The sequence below is a fragment of the Cololabis saira genome, chromosome 11 (assembly GCF_033807715.1).
Source record: "Cololabis saira isolate AMF1-May2022 chromosome 11, fColSai1.1, whole genome shotgun sequence".
Taxonomy (NCBI): Eukaryota; Metazoa; Chordata; class Actinopteri; order Beloniformes; family Belonidae; genus Cololabis; species Cololabis saira.
The window spans coordinates 27,562,061-27,587,305 of record NC_084597.1 but is presented as its reverse complement, the minus strand read 5'-3'; the positions used below and the strand labels follow the sequence as shown (position 1 = coordinate 27,587,305).

Genomic DNA, 25,245 nt, shown 5'->3' with positions numbered 1-25,245 from the left:
CAGATGTCTCACCTGTTTGGACTTCCAGACCTCCAGCACGGGCATACCAGCAATGATGGAGTTGGGATCTTCCTGTGCAGCTGAGTTCACTGTGTCATTTGCACCGATCACCAGGACCAGGTCAGTCTCTAATTGCATAAAATCAGAAATAAAAGTTAAAATACAAAACACTACAAGCCTCACCGCTCATGTTAACACATCAAGAGTTTGTTATAAGAACTATGCATGTATCCTGTTGTTATAAAGTACAAATTAGGGCTTCTTTTACTTGTTTCAGAAGAAAAGATCAGTAATATGAGAAAAGAAAATAAGAGTTGTTGCAACGAGCAGTTTCCATGCAACAAAAAAATAAACTAAAATCTGAATATAACATAATCTACCTTATCAAAAAGTTTTTAAGTTTCTTGAAAAATCAGTTTTACATTTAAAGAAATCTACTCTCTCACCACTTTACAAACGCATGATTGTGTATGGTGTGTGTGTTTTTTTTTTTTGAAAGGCGGATCTCTATGATGGAGAAATACAAATGAGATAATTGATCTCCCCTCCTTTAATCACGTTCTTTTTTAAACAGACATGAGATATAAATACTAGGCATGGGGCGATATACGATATTATTGTATATCGCGATAAAAAAACGGCCGCGATAACGTTATCGTGGGGTACTGTAATTATCGCCAATTTTTTTTTTTTTTTTTTGGTCACACAAGGCTACCAGCCAGGTAGAAGCCATTGTTATTTTTTTCATGTATTTTATTATTATTATTTATTATTATTTATTTAATATTTTTTCAGAGAGTAGTACAATCCGTGTGCATTTGACTACTGTGGCACTTTATTTTCACTCAATCTTTGTGTTGGCCATGCAGCTTTTGTTTTGTATACTACAGAGCAGTGCCTTTATTTTATTATTTTTCCAGAGAGCCGTACTAAGTAGCAGGCAGCCAGCCACTGTTAAAGTTTCAGAGAGTAATACAATCAGTGTGCATTTGGCTCTACTTTGTCACTTTATTTCTATTTGTCACTTATTTCTTTCGACTCTCAGGGAAGTATTTTCTTACAAAAAAAGAAAGTTCAAATAAGTACCGGTACCGGTACCGGTACTATAGTTTACACTTTGTAATGCATAACATTTACAGTACACTATTTGTTCTCTACCTCAAGTGTCACTGTGTTGAGAATGATTTGAGAATAAATGTTCTGAAGGAACCAGTGGATCCACGGTTAGTGTTTTTCCTTGCATTTTAAGAATTTTATAAGCGACGCGCTGATATCGTGATAATATCGTAATCGGGATATTTTTGTCCACTAATATCGTGATATGAAATTTTCATATCGTCCCATGCCTAATAAATACATATATCAAAATACCAACTCCCAAGTTATTTTGTTTAAACTCTTAAAATCTAAGCCTCCATCTTTTAAAAACGCAGATAAAGTACACACACAGATACAGATACAGATACACACACACACACGCACACGCACGCACACGCACACGCACACACACGACAGGAAATGCTGCCTCTTACCGGCGAAGTCCTCATTAATCTCCTCCATTTCCAGAACAATATCATATGGGACACCTGCTTCAGCCAGCAGCACGTTGAGCTGGCCGGGCATGCGGCCGGCCACCGGATGAATCCCAAACCTGCAGGAACCAAAGGCTCATTTTAAGTAAACACTCTCACAAAATCCCTCCTTTATGAACACTAACAAGGGAGAAAACAGATGCATGTCAGAGGTGGCTGAGGAGGGATCAAAATAAATTAAGCTGGGCGGAGGAGGAGTCAATAAGACCGACGTTCTGGACAGACGCAGTAAAGACAGGCTGGCGGTAACAGCCTGCTCACATCGACTCCCACTGCGCTCTCTCAGCACAATCGTTTACAGAGTGTGCACTCTTGTGTAAACTGGATGTATATTGTTCTCAAACTCAATTAGCCAAGTCATATAATTAACACCAAGAAACTAACACCAACCACTCATTTCTGCTCTCCCTTTCCTCGTTGAAACTGCTTGGCCATATTAAGTTACCACCACTTTAATTAAGAATCATTTTCTATTTGCTGGACAATTTTGCAATGAATACAGAGTGCAAATGGCCCGTCTGAGCTGAAATCAGTTTCTGTCCAATGTGTAATGGAAGAGACTGTGTGGTCTTGATAACCCCCCCCCCACCCCCAAATAAAAATAGTACACTGGTTTATCATAGAGTCTAAGAGGGAGGAGTAACATGGCTGCTTCATTAAGACTAGAGAAAATGTGACAAATTATTACATAGTCTACAAAAGGAACAAATCAAGAAGCTGAACTAGAATACAGAGCAGAGGGAGAAAAAAAAGAAAAAAGATCAGGACAAATTAGTTTCTTTTTGGTTTTCCCGCCTACTTCTCTGACCACCCACTTTCTTTTAATCAAGTATAAATGCTCTAAGCAGCAGCAGCTGCGAGATCCAGGATCAAACAGCAGAGGAAGGGCAATTACAAGGTTCCCCACTGCCTTGTCCCGTCCCTCCCCTCCCACTTTGGTATTTTCTTCTCACACAAACACACACATACACGTGCATCTCGTTGGTGGCATTACATCTTTCTGTCGCCCTCAACATCTTGTTTAAGATCGATTTACATCATGCATGAATACATACCACAATTTTTTTATGATGACTTAATTCCATTATCACTTTACCTGACTTTCTTGCCAGCCTCTTTAAGCAACTTCACCAACTCAGCGATGGGATACTGGGCCTTTGCAGCACACAGTCCATAACCTGAAAAGAATTTTAAAACAGGGAGGAGTGAGTTGATATACAAACCTGCCGCAGACTACACTCATTTTGCTGCAGTTTACAGAACGCAAGACTTATTAAGGTCCGAGGCAAAGACTATAGTTGTGCTGCAACAGATGATCTTGTGCTGCAGGCGATGGAAAACAAAAACGGCATTTCTACGCTGAAGCTGAAATTTTTTAAATATCTTGTGGAAAGTTTGCGTGTGAGAACACAAATAGCCACATTTGCTTTAGACTTCCTGCCCAGTTTCCTGGGTAATAACTCGGGAAAATAAGCCCACATGTGAATGCTTGGCAAGTATATATATGCTGATAACAGTTGCCGATTCATACTCTTAACTGCTGGTCCTTTTTTCTGCAACGTAATGTCTGCATCATCCTCTGCAATTTAGTCATGCAGCAACACTAGAGCGCTCCCAACTGTAAAAAATCTCATGAGGACCATCTTCTTCTCTAAGAACATTTGCGATGAGGTAAGTGCAGGGAAAGTGGCAGTTGATTTTTCTGCACACTATCGAGAATTTTGCCAGAGCTCATCAGTAAAAAAATGATTGTAGTGGATGTTTAATATAACAATCACTCATCTCACTCATTTATCTCTGGTGCTGAAACAATGTTTTTTATTTGGCAGCTTATTTTTCAGCACTGTAGCTGCAAACATCAGTCATTTAACAACAACAATATGTATTTAATCAATAACACACTTTTATGATTATCCTCCAGTAGAAGAGTGATGAGTGCATGTGGGTCTACTCTGAATAGGTTTGAAATACGGCTCAGTTACCCTAAATAAATTCTTAAATTAATTTCATTATGGGTGATTTAAACTAAGGAAATAAACTTTGTATTTCATGTAAGCTGGCTTTGTAGTGAAGTCTGAATTTTGAGCGTTTTATTACTCAGGATCTTGTTCAACCAGGCTGCATATAAAGGTGTATGTATAACAGACCAAAACAACAATCCACCATTTAAGGTCTTTTACAGTTTGAGTAAAGCAAATTAAAGACTGAAAACAGTTTCCTACTAAATTGTGTGTGTAGTGCATTACACCGTTTTTCAACTATTTCTCCATTAACATTTTTAGGCCATAGATATAAGTTGCAAAATGTAACAATACTGTTAACTTAATATGCAACTGGAAGGTCATCAAAATGTTTCATATCTGCAGTGTGTGTTGGTCATTTCACATCCAAGCAGAAAGCTTTGGTTAACTTTGCTCTGTTTGCCCAGTTAGTGCGGTTCTTCTGAGCAGAAATTAGATATTTCAGTCTGTCTTAAGCACGGAGAATCCTTGGCTAATGATTTTTGAAACTTAATTTTATACACTTGGCGAGTATTTTAAATCATTCATTCGTTTTTTGGCTGGATGGTTACATTTTTCTGTGATGTTACAAACTTGGAATGCATATCCATTCATGCTTTACTTAGGCATAAAAGTATTTCCATAGCTTTGTGTCCTTTTAATGGTGTCGGAAAGGACACGGTGAAGGAAACCTTAGAAACATGTACATATAGAGTTGCCTCCCAGACTAAGGTTGCAATGAATTTTATACACAATCTGCTTCTCCTTCTCCAAGTCCTGGATTGTTTTTGTGTTTGAGGATGATGATGATGCATGGTACTTGATTTTTATCACAGCGACTCACACAAAAACGTCATACGGTCCAGTGGTGTTTACAAGCTCACTCACTGCAACCAGGAACCGACTTGTAACAGCACACCGATCAAAATGAGACAGTTTCAAACTTCATTTAAGAAGAGAGGGGGAAGGAAAAAGAAAAGAAAAACACAAATGCACTATGCGAAAATAAAAGTTTTTGGCCATCTGAGGTATCTGATGTTCAGATAACCATTTTAAGATTTTCGCTCCCTTCACCCGTCTTTCATAACTCCTTTAATACTTGTGTTGCCGATGTTCTAACACAAGTATCTTGTGTAAGATATGGACCTGGGGAAGAAATGCTCCAGATGAAGCCAGGAAAACACTTATGTTTATCAAGCGAGGCCTTAACTGTTTCCATAGATGTCAATCAGGCAAAGTGACTGTGACGGCTCCAATTAGGAAGACTGCTGAAATGGAAACAAGGGCACTGACTGAAAGCTGGCGCTGACCAACTATGCCAGACTTTTACACACAATTTACAGCGTTTTCATCTGGAGATTGTGTTATGTCATTGATATTGATGGTAAAATACGTCATCTATATTGGGGCTAATTTGAGGTTCGAAAGGATAACATTTAATCTGAACTTTAGATGCAACTCTGGTGATTTCTTTACAGGAAAAACAATTGCACACCTTCATATTTTGGATACAAATGCTGAAAGAAAAGTCTCCAGGAAACTGTAAAATGGCCAGATTCAAGTGCGTAGTACTAAATTTAAGACTCATTTATTTTGAATTTTAGCATTTGTTTTCACATATTTAAATTCACATATTTTAACTGAATAATGATGACCATTTGGAAGAAAAGGCTAAACACCAACTTTAGTAACTATTTTCAATGTTTCTACTTCTCTTCAATTCCTCTATATTTATTAAAAAAAAAGATGGCTTAACCTACTTTGGATGCTTCAGTTCTTCACTAGACTACGTGACCACTTCAATTCTGCAATTTCTCTAAATTGCAGCGGTTTGCTCTGAAGGTTTAGGTTTTGTAAATATGCATTTAGCGCTCTGACTGGAATCACATATTTGCAGGCTCAATGCTTTTAGTCTGTGTTTACATGTACCCACGTGAGCAAAAAAAAGCGTGTCTGCTTCACAACAGTCTGACGAGAGGACTGAAACTGGGCCACACAACATTAAATACACAGCACCTGCCCCAAGGACAGTCGTGATAGTGGGGGGTTTTCACACACTGTATGTAGTAAAATGTTGAAAACATGTGAAACAAAGAGAGCTGGAACAAACTTTGGATCCCACACTTCAACCTTGAGGGAGGAACTACAAGCCAATTGAGAATAGTATTGGAGATGTCAACAAAACCCATAAACCCTCATTACATCCGACTTCCCCTTGACCTTGCACGTATCTGCTGCACCGTACGTCTATTTCTGAGTCTGCCGACCACACAGAAACTTAAATGTAGGTGCTTTTCTTGTGTGTGTGTGTGTGTGTGTGTGTGTGTGTGTGTGTGTGTGTGTGTGTGTTCTCCACCGTGACTTGTCAATTACCCGAGCAGAAAGGTGATGTAATATAGGTCAGGATGAGGTTAAATAAACATGACGTGCACTTTGCTCACGCTGAAAGGAAAAAGTAAAGTTTTCCCCCACTTGCATTACAGATCTCTGTGTGTGCTTTTAGTTTTCTGCATTCTTACCTGGAGTGATAATTATGTTGTGGGCGTCTTTAATCATTTCGACAGTCTGATCCACGTTGACCTCTGTGTGTGTCCCTGTGATCTCCATAGGCTTTCCTGTCCCGGTGGAAGATGTGCCGTAACCTCCCAGGATCACGTTAGCCAGTGAACGATTCATGGCCTGAGAGGGAAGAAAGATATTTAGCATTACATTTATATACAGAAATATGGTGCAAAGAAAAATATACTAGTCAGAACAGGAGTCCACAAACTCGCTCTAACGGTAAACTTAGTCCCTCCTGGTGGACAGGGGAGGAACAGTCACATTTAACTGAATGTCCTCGTCTATGAAACGCGTCGATACAGCAACCGAAGCAGAGAGGCTGCTCTTGACTTACCACACACATAATGTAGGACAGAATGGCTCCAGACGAGCCGATGAGAGCGCCCACGATGGTCAGCAGGTTGTTGTTGAGCAAGAAGCCTTCGGCACACAAGGCCCAGCCTGAGTAACTGTTCAGTACGGTGATGACCACTGGCATGTCGGCACCTCCGATAGCAGCGGTCAAGGTTACACCCTGGAAGACAGCAGAAACAGTCCTGAGTTTCTTCTAATTCTGTGAAATTAACAGTTGCTTAACAAACCTGGAGATTGTGGAAAACCACTGATCAGGTGGAAATAAATGAATTTACTATCACTGTCAAGTAGGGGTGTAACGATACACCTAATCTCACGATACGGTACGATACACGATATTGATGTCACGATAACGATACGATATTATACGATAGTATTTTTTTTAACAACCTTGCATGAGGAACATATGACTGGAAAAAATGTTTTTTATTTGAAAGACACAAAACAATGCTGTGCATTTGCCCTATTGTTCCAGTTTGTAATGCTTTATAACTGTTTAAGTTTGAAAGAGAAAGCCAGGCCAACCATTTTCCACAAACTGAACTAAAAGTAAATGTCAGGTTTGCATTATGCATCTTCAGTTTCATACAAGTAAAAATATTTTGCCACAAACTGAATAGTTTCTCTCATGTATGATTTGACTTATTTCTTTTCCAGAAATTTAACAACTAAAATTAAATAAATAAATACAAGTAAATAAATACATACAATTTTACATCATAAAAAAGATTGATTCATGCTCACCTTATAAGTGTAAGAGGAGATTTATTTTTGTTAAGAAGGTTATTTTGGTAATTCAGGGTTCATTATTTTATAAATATATTCTTTATATTCTGATGTAAATCAGGGACTATAATGACACTAGTCAGTTTATCTGTAGTTGTTAATACTGTATGTTTTAGATTGGGCGGAGTGATACGCCACAGTACGGCACTAGCTGCTGTGTTGATGTTCTAAAATCCTACGCTGTTGAGCGGACATTAAAGTACACTCGAACTCGGAAGAAGTTTTCCCATGTTTATCTACTCACGACCCGAAAAAGGTTTAATTTAATAAGGTAAGGCTTAACTCTACACCAGACTTAAAAGTTCGGAGCTCAAAACCCCGCTAGAGTCCCGTGATCGGGAGTGCAAAACGGGACTAGTTTCTTCTGAGCGGAGGAAGATTTTGGTCTGCGGGTCGAGGCGCGGTCGCGGCCGTGGTTGCGGTCGGATGCGCGTTTCTAGTCAAAACAATAGATTAATATTAATAACCCAATATCGCGATACACCTTGTCACCTCCACGACACGTTTCGTGGCGTTTTTGTATCGCGAAATGTCGTGGCACGATATATTGTTACACCCCTACCAAACAGCAGCTCTCCATTATTTTTTTGGGGAAGAAAATTTCAATAAGATATTATCTGGTCAACTGGAAACAATACGCTACAGACAAATGGTCTGTTCCTGGTTGAGCCGGCCTGGTGGTTAACCTAAATGTGACATATCTGTTGTGGGAAGCAAGTGGCTCTTCTGCCTCTGGAGTGGGTGCAAATCGTGTTAGCTGAACTTGCCTGCAACTGTGAAATGCATGCAGTCAGCAGTCATTAGATTACTTATAAACAGCCGCGGCGAGACTAAAGACTCGCTCTACAAGCAGAAGTAATTTCAGTATGGTTAAGGGCCGTGGATAGGGAGAGTTGCAGACTTAACAAATTCAGCTTAGAGCAGCTCTGTCCTTAACTCGAAGGAGCTTCATGTTTTCATCATTAGCACTGTCAAGCGTAAATTACTGTATACGCACAGAGCTAAGGCAGTTGCTGTTAAAAGCTCGGACTTAAATGGCTGAAATAAATGTGTTTGAGGTTCATGTGAGAAGTGGAAGGCTTTAAAGACCGTGGGACAGAGCATAAAGTAGTCCAACTGACCCTTGGCCAAAGCAAATCCAGCACACTTGATAACGACTTGGAATTAAGCGTGGTTAAGTAATCAAACTATACATGAACTTGATCAATGTCACCCTTTGGACGACAGCCATAATCATAAGAAGTATTAACACATCCTGCTGAAATCATCAACTGGAACTTGCTAGCTTGGTGATTTATTGTTTGAAACCCGATTGGCTTCTTTAAAGAAAACAACAAACATAAATTCTCCATCATAGGAAGAAACATTTTTTACAATTAGACTTGCATGCTCTCTGTCGCTCCATCATCTGTACAGTTTCTATGTAACAAGGGCCAACTGTAGTTACCAAAGCAGGACCAAGATACGATTTATTTCAGCTCGTCTCATAGATGGCTCTTACTGACCAAACTGTAGGTTTATCTTTAGAAACTTGTGCAAGTTTACAAACACACACACATACAGTAGATGATGCACAATCATTCTCTTGGATTTCTGATTAGAGGTCAGTCCCTTAAAGAAAAGAAACCCAAATTATAATCATCCAACATCTGTTGGGATGCAATGACGCTGTTTTTTGGGGTGGTTTTTTCTTGGCCCTGGGACTCAGTTCTGTTGCTGATTTCCCCGGCATTGCATTCAAAACATTGAAATAATTGTGCAGTAATGTTTTCGCTTTAAGCATGGACTAGAAGTGAGCGAGTCCCCTACCTCCATCTACCTTTGTTGGGTTCATTTTTATGTAATCTCTTTTTCAGAAGTTGTAAAACATCAACAGATAAGCTACAGATTTGTCTGAAAACATAAGAATCAGTCTAGTTCATTTTTTTTAACCAAGAAACGGAGCATGCAGCATACCATGACAGCTGAAAGAGCAGATACTGATCCGAGACAGGTGATGCCGGTGGTGTAGCTCGGATCCAGCATATAAGGCACCATCCCACCCACGCTCGCTGCCATGAGAGTGGCATTGAGAGCATGACGACCAGGAAGCATCAGAGGGGAGCTGTTCAGAACACCTGCAGAAACATCAGAGGGAACAAGTGAAGGATAATGTGAAGTTGAAGGAAAACAAAAAAACCAGTACGGATTATGGATGGATTAGGATACGCTCAATTTCACTTGTGAGCTCACTTTGATTCTTTTAGCAGCGACCTCTAACTTTCACGTGTGTTCATGCATAATTTGTCCTTATGGAACACACACCAGTTAAAATGGAAATCACACTGTGCCTGCCAGGACTGCTGCCGTTACGTCAGCTGATCAGATACAAACGATGTGCCAGTAGCAGGAGTGCTTGAGAAATTAGCTCAGATCTTTTCTTTATTTGCATTTTTTTCTCCCTCTATAGAGAAGGGCCAACAGAATCCACATCCAATGTTCCTCCAACATGCATCATGCAGTGAAATACAATCAAGCAACAATTCATAAAAGGCTGAATCCAATATCTGCCTTGGCAGCCAGATTCATTGATAGTTTAATAAATATATTTGTACATTAGCATGACAGCATCAGCTATCAGGCCTGTGAACCAGTGTACTGGAATGTTTACCTCTCTGGCAATATGAAGTAAACCCTGATGCACCACAGCCATAATAAATCTGACAGGCAACGTGAAAATACCGCAACAATGCAATGTCCTGCTAGAAAATGTTTCCAGGCTGATTCCATTCAGGAAGTAGCAAAAATTGCAGTTACCTGACTGACCACTGGGGGCTGGCTTAAAAAAACGAGTTAAGTAACCCTGATGTTAAAATGCGCAACTATGCAGCACCAAAATATATCTACATCCTAAAAACAGATCCCAAAAAAGCTGCACAGGGCATGAATTAAATATAAAACAATACAGGTACAATTAAGGGAGTAGTGATTTGAGTGATCTGATAGGCAGCAGGCACCGCTTCTGGCTAGCTGCCATCATCTTTGCTACTAAGTACTTAGCTCTGTATTGTCTTCTGAGTTGTGACTAAAGAGCACAAAAATTCACAAAGATTATGTTTTGTTGTGCTGGTCATTTTACTATTGAACCAATCGCCGTGCCCGTGACTGACTGTGGCTTGACCTGGAAGGTTTCCAAGACAAAGCTTAGCACAAGCAGCCAGCAGCTTGTGCTAACCACGCTTTGGTGAAATGCAGTGGTCATTTCTGACATTTCTGTGTTTCAGTCGTTGGTGTAACCCATGGATCTATTAATAAAATCTGGATAGGAGATAGGAAAATGGCCGCCCATTCGTTTCAATGCAATTTGCTCACTCAGCACATACGCTGAAAAAGTTCCTGACTTCCGGGTTTACTTCCGCGTTGTGCGGCCCATAGAGCATGCGCAGTTGAGTCACCTCCCATCATGCCCCGGGGCAATGACGCAAATATTAATATAATATGTATTAATATAATATATTAATTAATGTATATTATTACATGTATAGTATTACATATATTATTAATGTATTAATATAATTATATAATATATATATATATAATACATCCGTGGAATGCACACACACGACTGTGACGTCAGCCGTGATGTCACGCCCAGAAAGAGACTTTTCTTTGACTTTTCTGGCCGTTATAAAACATTTTTGACGGATATAAAGTCCATGACTTAAAAATATAGAATACAAAGATTAGTAATTGCCAGTGATTACAGCTGGAGGTGTCCTGTGAACAGTTTTAGAGGCTTCTCTTTTACTATTGCGGTCTATGGGAAAAAAGCTTTCTGGGCCCCATGGGATTTTTTGTTGCAGTACCGCGGCTGGCCACTGGGAAAAATCGGCGTGCCTTCTGAGTGCGAGACCCGGGGGCTGGTGTAACCGGTTTCAGCACAAAGACATTGTTAGCTAAAGGGTTTCAATGCTGCAACTGGTCGGTAGATGTGGCTGCACTTTTCTCACCTTGCAGTTTGCCGTAAGCCACCAAAGAGCCACTGAAAGTGATTCCGCCGATGAAGGTACCAAGGTAAGCAATTATCTTGGTTAGGTTGGCTGCAGGGTCTGTGGCGAAGTGGGGGTACTCGATCATGTATTCAGCCACACAGGTGAGAACAGCAGCCAGTCCAACCAAGCTGTGGAACGCAGCCACAAGCTGAGGCAAATCAGTGATCTGGATCTTCTTAGCAATGCCCAAGCCTACAGAAAGACAAAAAAACAAAGTTTTGCTCCTCTTTTAATCCTGCACACAAATACCATGTAAATCACAAACATGTGCACGAACACACACTCAGAGGACTGCTGGGAAGCGGGCCCATTTGAAGACCCAGGTGCTGCTGCTGTTGTGTGTTTGTGGAGCACAGATGTCCTGCAGGAGAACTTTCAGCACCGCTATATCTGGAAAAGGGCATTATTATCTGTGTGGATAGTTTAGTCTGGTTTTCAGCTTTGTTACTGGAACAATTAGTATTTAAATGATCAAACAATCTTTAAACGGGGAGAGAAAGTGAGTAATACTTGATGCTGACCACTCTGACAGACCTCCTGTGTCTGGCTGTGGTTAGTCATGTTGTGTTTGATGTAAAAGTCACACACACTGCTCTCAGCACACCTGCTTCTTAATCGAGCTGATCTTAAACTGCATGCATACACATGCAAACAACACCAAGTCCATATCTGGCTACTCCAGCAACATTGTGAAAGTAGTACATGTTCCTAGTTATTTGACTTTATGGAAAAACCACAAAAGAACTCACCAGCAGAACCCCCGACGGCCATGGCAGCGCTCATCTGTGCCAGGAGCTCAGGAGAGGGTTTGAGAGCACCCAGAGTGGCAACCAGGCCGCCTGCTACTCCCATCATTCCCAGAGCGTTACCCAATCGAGCTGTTCTTTGGTTGGAAAGGCCAGCTAGGGCACCAACACAACACATGCCTGAGCCCAAATACATCATCTGGTAAGAAAAAGGAGGACAGAAAGGAAATAAATGTTTTGAAGACAAGGATTGTGACTTTTTCTGACATTATTTTCTTGAGTCTCTAATGGCACTTTTACACTAGTACCTACTCAGCGCGACTCGACTCGCCACGCCCCCGTTTTGCGCTTTTACACTAGGGGTGGAGGCGGGTGGAGGCGTGCCGAGTAGATACTTTTTCTTTATCTATTCTGCCGAGGTTCTGAGCGTGCTGAGTAGGACCTGGATCTGACGTCATCACACTACACGCCACCAATTGGTCGGGGGGCGGGGCCGTCAGACGTCTGAGTCAGGAAGCGGGAATCAGCGCAAGAGCGACTTGCGGCTCTTCATTTTATCCGACAGGCAATGGCAGTGCAAAAGTCTGTTTGGTGATCCAACTCTGAGGTGCAGATGTTCATAAACCTGGTGGCTGAGGAGAGAATTAAAAAGGGATCTAGACGGGCGATAAGGAACGACAAGATCCACCAGGCGCTCGGTCAATCTCAGCCGCTCGCGGCTATCAACGGACTTTTCAGCAGCGCTGAGACAAACAAAAAAAAAAAAAAAGTGTGACCGCAAGTGAACACAAGTCACAGTCCCAGCAGCACATTTATCATGTCTTCCATGTTCTACATATTTAGTGTTGTTGTCTTCTCCGTTTAGATCACACAATCCCGCTTCGCTCCAATCCCGTCTACTTCTCATCTGGGTGTCTAGAAACAAACGAGGGGAAGGCGACTGGAGGTGAGTCGAGTCGCGCTGAGTAGCTACTAGTATAAAAACGCCATATGTGTTGCTGCCCCCACCCTTTGGAACTCTCTCCCTGCTGTAATCCGTGACTCCCCTTCTCTGGACAGTTTCACAACACAACTCAAAACCCACCTTTTCCCCATTAGTGCCCCCCCCTGTTGTTTTGTCCCGATTGTGTTTTGTTTTGTTTGTTCTTCCTTGGTTTTCTGTAAAGCGACCTTGGGTTTCGTGAAAGGCGCTATATAAATGCAAGTCATTATTATTATTATTTATATGTTGATGTATGATGTAGAGCACTTGTCACAAGACACAACCGGGACTCCAAAGTTACTTTGGGTGGTTTGTTACAAAAGAAATAAACATTTTTTGAGTTGATGTACGAGTGCCTGTAAGGTAAAACTTTGTTTTGGACTGATTTATTTTCTACATTTAACATATGGACAGAGCACAAACATCATCTCGCACCTGTTCAATGTTGTATCCAGTCTGCAGAGCAGCAGCATAACCTCCAATAAAGACACCACCAGGAAGCAGGTAGAGGTAGTTGAACTCGGGGGGATCAGTGGGACGTTTGAACATGTCCAACATCTTTTTGGTTACCAGGAAACCACCTGGGAGGGAGACAAACAAAAAAGAAATCGGTTATGTTTTGCAGCCAATTCTAAGAGAAAAGCTAATGGCAATATATTAAATACATACATCTATTTGTATCACAATAAAACCTGCAACAGTGTGTGTGTGTGTGTGTGTGTGTGTGTGTGTGTGTGTGTGTGTGTGTGTGTGGGTTGGGGTGTGCATTGTTAAATCTGGCAGTCAAGGCACCTGTAACCAGTCAACAGGTGTTGCAAAGCCAATAGCTACAATTTTTTGCCAAGTCCAATAACTAATGTTAGGAATTTAACTACTCTACTTCATGTCAGTCTAAATATTTTAAGTAGAAAACCTCAGGAGTGTCAAACTGGGAGCAGACATTGTCTCACTGCTTTACAGGAGGAGATCACTTTACCGTATGCAAGTCTCCATTTGCCCCTCTGGCATGGCTGTGGCCACGTGCACACATGCACCCATATATATGAGGGTGAATCAGAGGTCAGCATCTGTTTCTTTCCAGTACATGTTATTTCACCCATACAATATCCAAGTAAAACCATAAAATAATAATTTGAGTAGAATTATTGCCAGTTTGAGTCAATATAATAATATGAGGAAATGGTTGTCTATTTAAAGGAGCTTGAGGCTCCTTTTAAGAAATGAGACCCTCTAGCGCCACCCTTCACCACGACGGCCGTCGGGGGTACTGCAGCCAACAGTGAAGCCGGCACGGGAGAACGGGGAGAACGCGCATGCAGCGTCATGTGACGTCACATCCGCAGGACAGCGCGGGAAATTCTGGACCGAATTGCAGCACATTTTGCAGCAGACAGCCTGTTCAAGGCAAAGGAGAGATACACTAGAGGGCTCATTCTTTTGGGTTTGGAACGCTTCATCTGACATTATTACTAGATAACTTAAAACGTATACGAATTTTTTTCATAAATTCTGCCTCAATCCGGCCTCAAGCTCCTTTAAGCAACAGACAGCAATTAACCACAAAATTAGAAATTAAAAAATGAAAACAAATTGGAATTGAGTTGATGGACAGCTTTGGGGTAGAAAATGTTCCTCTGTCTTGTGGTGCAACATTTTAGGGGCCTGTAGCACCTTCCAGAGAGCAGCCATGTAAAAACGTGATGAAATTGATGAGTATTATCTCCGATGCAGGCCTTGCAGAGTGACCCGTAGACGTTTTTGGTTTGTTGGTTTTTTTGTTTTTGTTTTTTTTTGGGGGGGGGGGGGGTGAAGATACAACTTCAATTTAAGAAGTTAGTGTTGCATAATCACATTTGACATTAGTTGGTATAACTAACAGAGTCGGTGCCAGTCTTTCCTATAAGACTAGTGTGGCATCAACTGGGAGGAACCGCTGAAACAACTCAAATTCATCATGACAGGAATTAATTTAGAACTTTAAATTATTCCTTCATTAACATCAGAATTGAGAGGTCAAATTTATCAGGCAGCCAACATACATCACCACAAGGAGAAAGGCAGAGAAATTAAGACTTTATTGTATTTTTGGGGGGCATTTAAGGCTAAATAAAAATTAACTTAACTAACGTTATTTAGAAAAGTGCTATACCAATATACTTTATTAGGGCCCGAGCACTTACAGTGGAAAGGCCCCTAGAAAACTTTGTGCCTCAAGCCCCACAATATGGTTTGACGTACATGCACGAAAATCGCCTGTATCATGTCCCAACTTAAAGAAAAGTCTCTTGGCGCCATGGCCGAAACCGAACAGGAAGTTGGCCATTTTGAATTAATCGTGTCATTTTGGCGCAATTTATGCCATTCCTTCTGCAGTTAATACGTGCACCCAGGTGTGTTATACATCAAAATGTGCATCTCCATCCTGCGACGACGCGCATTACTTTTCTCAGTCAAAAGCGTTACCGTGGCGACGAAAGATGCCAAAAAGCGCGCCCCCACTTCATCTGATTGGTTCATATTTGATAGATCCTATTTTCTACTATAACTTTTGAATGGTTTGACATAGAGAGTCGTGAGTGGCGTCATTGAACTCGGTTTTGAGTATTTGACCTTCATTGGCATGAATTAATCCCGTCCCTTCATCTAATTGGTCGATATCTGATAGTTCCTATTTTCTGCCATAACTTTTGAATGGTTTGATATAGAGAGTCGTGGCTGGTATCATCCGATAATTGTCCAGGTCTGAAGACATCTATATGGAAGTCATACAAGCGCTTCCACTGCAGCCTGAACGTGCACAAGGGTGGGAGGGAAAAATGTGGCTCCGTATTTTCAGGTTGTTTTGTCGGAGATACATTTTGACTCTGGATTTTCTCCCATTACACAGAATATCTCTGATGCCCCAAAGGTTTATGGGTAATGTAGTGAACTACTTAGAAATGTTGAGCAGAAGCCAAATAAAATGTTTTTGAATCTAGAAAATTAAACTGATTTTTCCCATCCCTTTGTGAAGAGTAAAGTTGGGACTAATTAACCAGACAAAGTGATTTGAACGCTAATACCACAGATCCTATGGAGTTCATATATTTACAGCATTTACATGAACTTAAAATCCCATCTGTCAAATACACAATAAAAGACATTGCATTTTCACTAGCAGACTGAACCGGTCCATTACACCAGTCAAGTATTCATTTGTTTTCATCACATTCTCCCCAGATGCCTAGCTGGATATACAGGAGAAATAAGAGAAATTCATGGCTGGATGAGCATTCTGCTTCTCAGGACAATTACGGAGTGATGAGTACTACAACAACTCCAGGAATACTTTATCATTATAATGGGAATTATTAAGGGTAATGGTAGAACTTGATGTGTGTGGTCCAAGCAAGAGCCAGTGATTCAGGGTGGAAAGGGCAGCTGCAAAACTTGGATTGAAAAGTTGTTATTGTACAATCAATAGAAAAAAACCTGAACCATCAGCCTAAGATGATATTTAAAATTGGTCTCGCGGCAGCTTCAACGGCAGGGATCACTGTGAGGTGTCTAGCTTGGGGTGACTCACCAGCAATGTTGACTGAAGATATGAAGGCCGCGAGCACGGCCAGGGTCTCCGCAGTAGTACCTGGCAAGTATCCACCTCCCATCAGGGACAGACCACCCACAGCCGTCAGACCTGCACAACACTTACACATCAGTGATCATGAAATGACAGTTTCGTGACACAGGGCCACAGATCTTTGACGATGACAAGACATATTAAAAAAATAAATAAAAAAAACTCAAAACATGAATTTCATTAATGTAAAACACATTCAACTTGTCATTTTGATTGGGAAATTTAGGGACATTCACATCATAATACGGCTCGCCTCCTAGATTGGAAACGCAAATTGGAAGATAGTGATACTAAAGGGAAAGGACTAAGAAAGATTGTGCGTTTGTTTTTACTAAAAAAGGCTCAGGAAACCTTGATAACATCAGCTCTGTAATGATTTACAGGCAGTAAGATGCAATGCACAGCACAAAGGGAGCCTGCACTCACACAGACTTGCGCGTAATTTAGGCTGACTAACAGGTGCGCACGCACCCACACATACACACACACCTATATGCGTTATGTATCCATGTGAAGACCTCCAGCGTGTTTACCGGTATGCTAGATTGGACTTTAAAATGGGGGAAAAAGGGTAAATTTGACCTTTTTTTCTCTGCCAAAAGCCGGCTTTCTAATCCTGCCAAAAGCAGAGTCCTTATACAAAGTTTCAAATGCTGCCAAACATAATTTTTCAACTTCTATTACATAATTACAAGCCAATTTAACATTTGTACTGAAACAAAAGCGATGACCACAGCAGGAAAAAGTTATTGTGTTATAACGCTCGAGCAAGATATCCAACTATCTTTAATTCAGTTATGAGAAAGAAGATAATCCTAAAGTCTACAGACTTATATAATTTAAATGTTTTGATTTTTGAACAAATACATAAGGTACATATTGTATATAAAATTAGCTTGTCAGAGACGAAGGAAGTATTATTGAATTTATTGTCCATGAATAAGCTTACATTTTTCATATGTGAAGTACATGTAGATCATTTGGGTTTACGGAGCTTTCATTGTTTAGACAAACAGTTATATGGTCAACTGTGATATGTTTCTCATCCTACCTTTAGTAAATAAAATAAAAGGTTTAGAGTTAATCAGTTTTGCATTTAAAAAAAGAACATTTCGGACTTGCAGCAAATTAAAACAGTCACTGTCGACTCAAATGTGAAGGCTCAATAGTGTCATAATGTTGACGTTCCAATACTTTAAGATGCATAGCTATCATTTCTGAAATATATAATATAAAAGTGTAAGATTAAGAAAGGTTAATGTGGGAGAGAAAAATATAAAATTCAGATAATAGAGAGCTGATACAAGTCGTGCTCCTATAACAGGACCTGAACTGTGCCCGACATGGTAAGTCACAGGAGAACACAGTCACGCCAAGAACTTTTTTAAAAAAGACCAGAAAACAGGTTCAGTGTCAGGTAAAGTTACAACATCAATGCGAAGATCAAAAGCCTGTCTGTCCACTATAACAAACATATTAGCCAGAAAGAACGCCAAATTACCTCAGTGGTTATAAAACACCAAGCGTGACACACACTAACACACGCAGGAGGGTACTGACTCGGGCTGATGTCCTGTACGTCTGACGCTGTGACAAACCGTAGGTATCACGCTACAGGCAGTGTGGAAATCAATCGCAGCTCTCAAGTAGATTAAAGCATTTTTATCTGTTAACAGACATGAAAATGTTCAATGAGCCATTGGACATGAAACCAGTATCTGAAGGAGAAGGTGATCAACTAGTAAGAGCTGCTGGTTTTAGCTCTACCGATGCCCCGTGAAGAAAATAACTGTCACTAAAACCCTGAATTCCAACATGATTGTCTAACCTCTGCATGATCGTGTGCATGCATTACCCATGCCTGGCAACAACAGCAATATTTTGGTGGTCTCACTGTTTCCATGAATGCAGTCAGTTACAGAAATAACGAAAAAAAAGAAAAAGAAAAAAGGAAAAGTAATGACTTGATGCCAACTATGAGAGGGAAAAATACCTGGACAGCGATAAGAGAGAAAAGGAGACGAGGACAGATGGAGGTCAGACAGCTCGGGGGGGAGTTAATATTTTTAAGTTCAAATAATATTGAAAGATGATCCTTTTGCATTATTGGGAGGTTAATTTTAAGAGGGCAGCTAAAAAAAGTGATGTAACAGTGGAAGATCTCAAGATCTCAGCAACAAACTGATCACAACCTATTTAAAGTCCCTTTCAAAGTTTTAAACATTCGGCCCATGATGGTAGGGCTGGGCGATATATCGAGATTTTAATATATATCGATATATTTTCAAACGCGATATGGTACGAGACAATATCGTTTATATCGATTTAAATTTTTTTTTTTTTTTTTTTTTTTTTATGATTTTGATATAGCTTATTTTGTGACAAATGGACTTGAATGTTTTATTTGAGATTTGCACAAATGTTTTTTTATTTGCACAACTGTCAACCTCAGTGGAAAACTCTGCCTGTTACTGTCTACATTGTATTAATTACACAGTGTATTTTAATTTAATTGTTATGCAGGAAAGAGATATTTGTTTTATTTTAATCAAGAAGCATTTTTATTCTATATATGCAGGCAGTTTATTTTTATTTCATTTGTTTTATACATTTTGATATTGTGCAGACCTCTGTTAATAAAGGAACCTGTGTGACATTTGACATTTGAGTTTGCTTCAGAAAAAAATGAAGCTAACAGAGATGCTATGCTATAATGCTTTGGGGGAAACCCCAATTATGGCACAGAAAAAATATCGAGATATATATATCGAGTATCGCCATTTAGCTAGAAAATATCGAGATATGACTTTTGGTCCATATCGCCCAGCCCTACATGATGGTCGCATAGAAAGCAGAAATATTATCGATTTGAGTGCAAGTTAATAGAAAAGAAAAAAAGAAAAGAACTCACTCATTTGAGGTTTCAGTCAGTTGGACATGCTTAAAACAACTTACCGGAGATGGCATTGGTGACAGACATGAGAGGTGAATGCAGTGCAGGGGTAACTCCCCACACCGTGTGGTATCCCACAATGCCAGCGAGACCGAAGGTGGTCACCATCTGAGTGAAGGCAGCATGGGGAGCAGAAAGGCCCAGACCCAGGAGCGTGGCGGCACCTGACAGAGAGAGAGAGAGAGAGAATACAGGAAAAATAAATTATTTAAAAATATCAGGGCAACTACAGGAAACTGCTGCTTGAGCAGTAGGGCTGTGTTGGATTACAGATGGTCCATTGTCCATGTAAATCAATCGCTATCTGCATCTCACATTTATTCTTCTGACTAAAAAAAATAAATAAAAGGAATTGTTGCGTGGACTTCAAGTGCTTAGATGGTGAGCAGTAACACGCAGAGCATGAAGCTTTAAGAAAAGCCTCAAGTTTCATCAAGCAGACCTAAAAGGTATGCAAAATGAGGAAAGGAACAGAATAATGCAGCTTTAATACATGCTTGTTTTATTGCACCGTTTAGAGTAGCGCACTGCTGTTTGTGCTTTTAATTCTATAGAGGACAGATTCTTTATTGTGAAAGTGTTCATCAAGCAGTTATAGTCCTTGATGTGCTCTTCTGCACTTTAAAATGGCTTTCTTTTGTTAAAGGATTATTCAAACATTTGATCTGTTGAATCTTGCTCCTTACTTTAAGTGCCTTACTTATAATTATAATAGCAAAAAAGCATGTGTCTGCCCTTTTGTTTTCTTTAAACTTTACTGATCCACAAAAGGATCCGATCCATGGCTCAGAAACAATATGATCCTAGCTGTGGTTCGCTAATACACCCCTATTGAGCGGTATATCCAAGGAAAGAATGACAGAGTAACAAACAAGTCCGGTGCTGACCTCAGTCTAAACACTGAACAGGAAACACAAAACTGTCCAAGACGTGAAGAAAGGTCACGTAAAATGATTTTCCTCCTCTGTAGCAGAAAAAGAGGTGTTTTTTTCCTATGTCTTAACTTATTTTGGCAGTGGCAGTCTGAATAGCACTAATGAGCTTTGCATTTAGCCATTTTCCAAAACTTAAGCATAATTAGTTAACTGGATAACGTGACCACCCATGTTGCCCAATTTCTCGTTCTCTCAGCTGACACACAGTTTTCAGTCGAAGAGCAGCTTGTCTGGTGACTGGTGGAACGTGTTGTCTTTTACAGAGGAAAAGTGAAAGCAATTTCTATCCATGATAGTGAACCTCAAAAATTATTTCAAAAAGCAACCTACAGAGCAGGCTAGTAAACCCATAATCAGAACAAAGCAGGTTTTTGCTTTTTAGAAAAGCAGAGCAGCGAACATCAGTAGCTGTATCGCAGTATGAAGTAGAAAACTACTACAGCACCGAGACAATGTGTGAACCAAATTAACTACATGTGGCGTATTTACACAGAGTACTGTGTAGCACCATGGGAACCCCTCACTACAGCAGGACTTCAAACAAACACTCAGCGTGATGCAGTTTTTACAATGCACACTTCCTGACACTAACAGGGTGCCTTGTGCATGTGCACACCCTCGTAATGCACCTCTGTCACATTCCAGCAGTGACATTAAAGCTGCTTGTTAACCCATCCTTAACCTCATAAGAGACCTAAAAGTAGACCTTCAGCCTCTGGTAAATCCTACTGAATTCAGTTAACACTGATGAAAGAGTAAACTCTGCAAATGCATCTTGATTAAGCAGATAATTTAATAGAAACTATACAGTAAACTCCATCCACAACTTCTAACCTCCAGTGTACACGCCAGCGGTGGTGAGCGTCGCCTTGAAGGGGGAGACCTGCACAGCCTTTTCTGCCTCCAACTCCTGGATGGACTTGGGTTTCGGAGGAGCTGCAACGGGCACGTTGTTCGGCTGTGGAGCGGGGAACAAGTTCTTTCCATTCTGGAAATAAGAATAAAGACATTATTACAATGGGAAAAGGTGCACAGATTGAAAATAAAATACTACTAAAAGAGAAGTTATATTAACGGTATGGCTTTGTGGCCAAAATCTTCTGAAAAAAGGAAATCCAAGCAAAAAGTGGGTGAAATTGTGGTTATTAATATACAGTATAATTTAATTTGAAACTACCCCCATTAAAAGCTGATATGATTTTTTTATTATTACCATTCAATGTCATACTACTAACGAACAGCAGGTACAGTTAAATAAGATTTATTTGCCCTGCGGCGGTATTTATGGGATCATTACTGTGGTTAAACACTGGTCAAATTCCAGCGTGAAAACTTTTTCCTGGCAGTCTGATAATCTCCCAGCTGGTAATCCCAGTATGTGGTGTATCGGTGAGTGCAACAAGTGGAAATAAAATATGAATCAGCAACAGTGAGAAAGCTAAATGAGCCTGGAGAAGGAGTGTGCTGCCAGTTGCTCTGAAGTGCAATGTTTCTCGTCCATGTAATCGTATTCTGTACTTCATGTCATGCAAAATCAACAAAATAAAACAGAATGAATCAGTGCAGACATACTTTTACATTTAGTCACTTTTATCGAAAGTGAAAACTGCGTTGGGTGGGGGCTGCACGGATTACAACTACAGGACGCTGCAGCATAACGAAGATTATCGGTGCATCACTTCCCTCCCTCTTACACATCTACAACACCCGCCTCACCTGCAAAATGCGCAGGATTGGGGATGACCCCAGCCACACCACCTATTTCATCCCCTGCCATCAAGGGGAGGGTACCAGAGCCTCACGCTCTAACCAAATAACATAAAACAAACACTATTCCCTAAATATTGAGCAGGTACAAAAGCTGCTGTTTTTTTGTTTTTATATTGCTCTATTTTGTTGTTTTTAGTATTGCTTTAAAAATGTTTTGATTTTCTATACGTCTGACACATAACTGCAGAACTGACAATAAAGGATCTTGAACCTTAAAAAAAAAAAAAAAACTCCAGTATGAAACTTTGGCCTATGCACTGAGTCTTAAACCTGTTTAGACCTATTTAAATGTGACAATATAAACCAAAACAAAGTCAACGTGAGCATGAGTTACTGTAGAAGTGTTCCTGATATCTTGAAGTATAATATAGTAAACTCTTCATTTACCTGGACTGATTAAATGAAATGAATGAAAAAAATAAAATAAAAATGTTAAAAAAAAAAAAAAGGTGGCTGTGAAATTATATTTTTATTACTTTGGACAAGTGGAGCAGATTCCTGCAAAGCTCTTTCTACCATTTACACTAGAATTAACATAATCCACATAAATTGTACGGTGAGAAAAAAAAAATCAAATCAACACAAATGATGAGTTATTTTTGCAGAAATAAATATTGTGTACATTATACTAAGAGACATTGCTTCATTTAAATAATGAATGTAAAAAGAAAGAAAGAAAAATGTCCTTAGGGTGACATCTAGTGGCCAAGACGGCCACCTGCCCCAATTTGAGTAACTACAGTCACTGGACATCCTTTTAAGCTGCAATTAACATACATTTCTCCAAGAGCATGTACATGTATGTCTGCTGACCTCATGAGGACTCTTACCTGCATGACGGTAGATCCCCTGACGACGTGGTCCATGGTTCCGTAGTCAAACTCCTGTTTCACGTCGAGGTAAAAGTGGTCCTTGTCGGGGCTGATTGCCCGCAAGAGCTTCGTAATGTTGTTGGAGTACAGCGTGCTGGACTGTGTTGGTAAACGGCTGGGCAGGTCTGTGTAGCCGATGTGAGTCACTCCCTAAGGTCATTTTGAAAGGAAAAGAAAAGTCATACAGAATCAGATGGGAACGCACATGTCTTTTCTGGAATATTATGTGCACTGACCTTGTGTACAGACAGCTCTCCGGGTACTGTGGTCTCAATGTTCCCACCAGCCTCAGCTGCCAGGTCCACCACCACTGAGCCGTCCTTCATGCTCTCTACCATCGGCGTAGTGATGAGAATGGGAGCCCTCCTGCCTGTGAAGTTAGAATAAAAAGGAACATAAAAGCGTTAATCTCAATACATTTGTTTTTTTGTTGTTTTTGTTTTGTACATTACATAAAACCTTCATTTCAAATCAGTCCAATTTAGAGGGAATAAAAGAAACTCTCCAAAAACAAAAAAGAGGGAGCGTCATCACATTATGACCCAACTAAACCCACTTTGGTTCAGCGTGTGAATGTGTTTCTACACTGGAGACCAATTACAAACTAAAAGGCCATTATTTACACAGTATAAACACAATAATATTTGATGATAATCTGAGTTTGAAAAGTCACTGTTCCCTTTCATCTACTTTATGAGACATAAATACAAATATTCAGATTGAAAAAGAAAACATTTTAAGCAGCACTCCTAAAAGCAATTGATGCTTTACGACACATTATATTAAGTAAAAAGGGGGATCAGGGTTTATACAGCAATCCTTATGTTAAATTTAATACCAATTTATTACCTTTTTCACTACCTTCAGATTTTTTTAAAAAACTGTCACAACATTAAGTGTTAATCACGGACCTTTTAACATTAATACAGATTTTGAACTATAGAACACTATACAGAACAGATTTATAGACTCATTGATGTTGACCAGATGTTTCACATTTATTTCACTTTGTGAATAACAATAAAATAGACTGCTTAAAATGTAAAAGGTAAAAAATAATACCAATTTAAAAAAAAATAATACCCCTGACAGGGAATTTAACACTTTTTATGGCCTTAAATCTGGCAATTTTCATTTATCACTTTTTAATACTTTTTAAAACCCCGCGGAAACACTGGGGATATATGTAGTAGTAATAAATGTAGTTGTTCCTTTTTCACAGGAAATATTGTGCCAATGCAACTTTTATTATGTGCTCTGATATTTATGTCCTCATACATTTTTTTGTGCTTCCTGGTGTCCTGTCTGACAATATGACCTCTAGTTTTGTTTTACTTTGCATCTTGCATGCATCTGTGCTCCTGAGCGTACCAGGGATCAGAGCAGTGCTGATGACGATGTCCACGTCCTGACACTGTTTGGCGAACAGCTTCATCTCTTCCTCGATGAACTCCTTGGACATTTCCTTGGCGTAGCCTCCCTGACCTTCACCCGACTCCTTAACGTTCACCTCCAGCGGCTCTGCACCCAGAGATTTAAACTGCTCCAAAGCTGCAGCTCTGTGGGAGGGAGGAGAAGAGGCAGGAAATATCTTACACTTTACACAAGACGTCTCCTGTGTGTTATTAAAAACAGCAAAGATTGCTCAGTATTATTGGTCCTGAAGAAAAATGATGCCGTTTCACCAGCACTAACTGATTGTTGCAACAATAAAGGCAGTAAAGAAAAAAATGTCCAGTAGTGACAGAAGGATACTTTAAAATAGAGAACATAAATTTAATCAAAAGCCAATTCATAGTGAAAACTTTACTGTAAATACAAGGGCAAAAAAAACCTTTTTGGTTTCCTGCTGTTTTGTCAATACTACAACCATCAGCCTTTTCATTAATAATACTTAAATTTAACACATTACATGGGATACACACCTGGTATCAAAGCCTCTGACGATGGCTCCCATGGATCTAGCAGTACCGGCTGCTGCCAGACCAGCCACACCACCTCCGATGATCAGCACCTTTTCACACGCACACAAATTATGTCCAA

At 40.0% G+C, this 25,245-nt stretch overlaps 1 protein-coding gene across 1 annotated transcript in view; it reads right to left on the bottom strand.

The window, feature by feature from the left end:
- Positions 1-25,245, bottom strand: part of nnt (nicotinamide nucleotide transhydrogenase) — a 39,723-nt gene that overhangs the window by 4,824 nt on the left and 9,654 nt on the right. Inside the window, exons 6-21 of the mRNA XM_061734269.1 lie at positions 25,128-25,216; positions 24,574-24,761; positions 23,439-23,572; positions 23,161-23,352; positions 21,395-21,548; positions 19,628-19,789; positions 16,619-16,729; positions 13,489-13,634; positions 12,075-12,270; positions 11,284-11,517; positions 9,251-9,411; positions 6,489-6,668; positions 6,112-6,271; positions 2,689-2,770; positions 1,533-1,651; positions 13-128 (exon numbers count right to left, since the gene is read on the bottom strand). Of these exons, the coding sequence (XP_061590253.1) occupies positions 13-128; positions 1,533-1,651; positions 2,689-2,770; positions 6,112-6,271; positions 6,489-6,668; positions 9,251-9,411; positions 11,284-11,517; positions 12,075-12,270; positions 13,489-13,634; positions 16,619-16,729; positions 19,628-19,789; positions 21,395-21,548; positions 23,161-23,352; positions 23,439-23,572; positions 24,574-24,761; positions 25,128-25,216 (2,424 nt within the window). The remainder of the gene's footprint in view (positions 1-12; positions 129-1,532; positions 1,652-2,688; positions 2,771-6,111; positions 6,272-6,488; positions 6,669-9,250; positions 9,412-11,283; positions 11,518-12,074; positions 12,271-13,488; positions 13,635-16,618; positions 16,730-19,627; positions 19,790-21,394; positions 21,549-23,160; positions 23,353-23,438; positions 23,573-24,573; positions 24,762-25,127; positions 25,217-25,245) is intronic.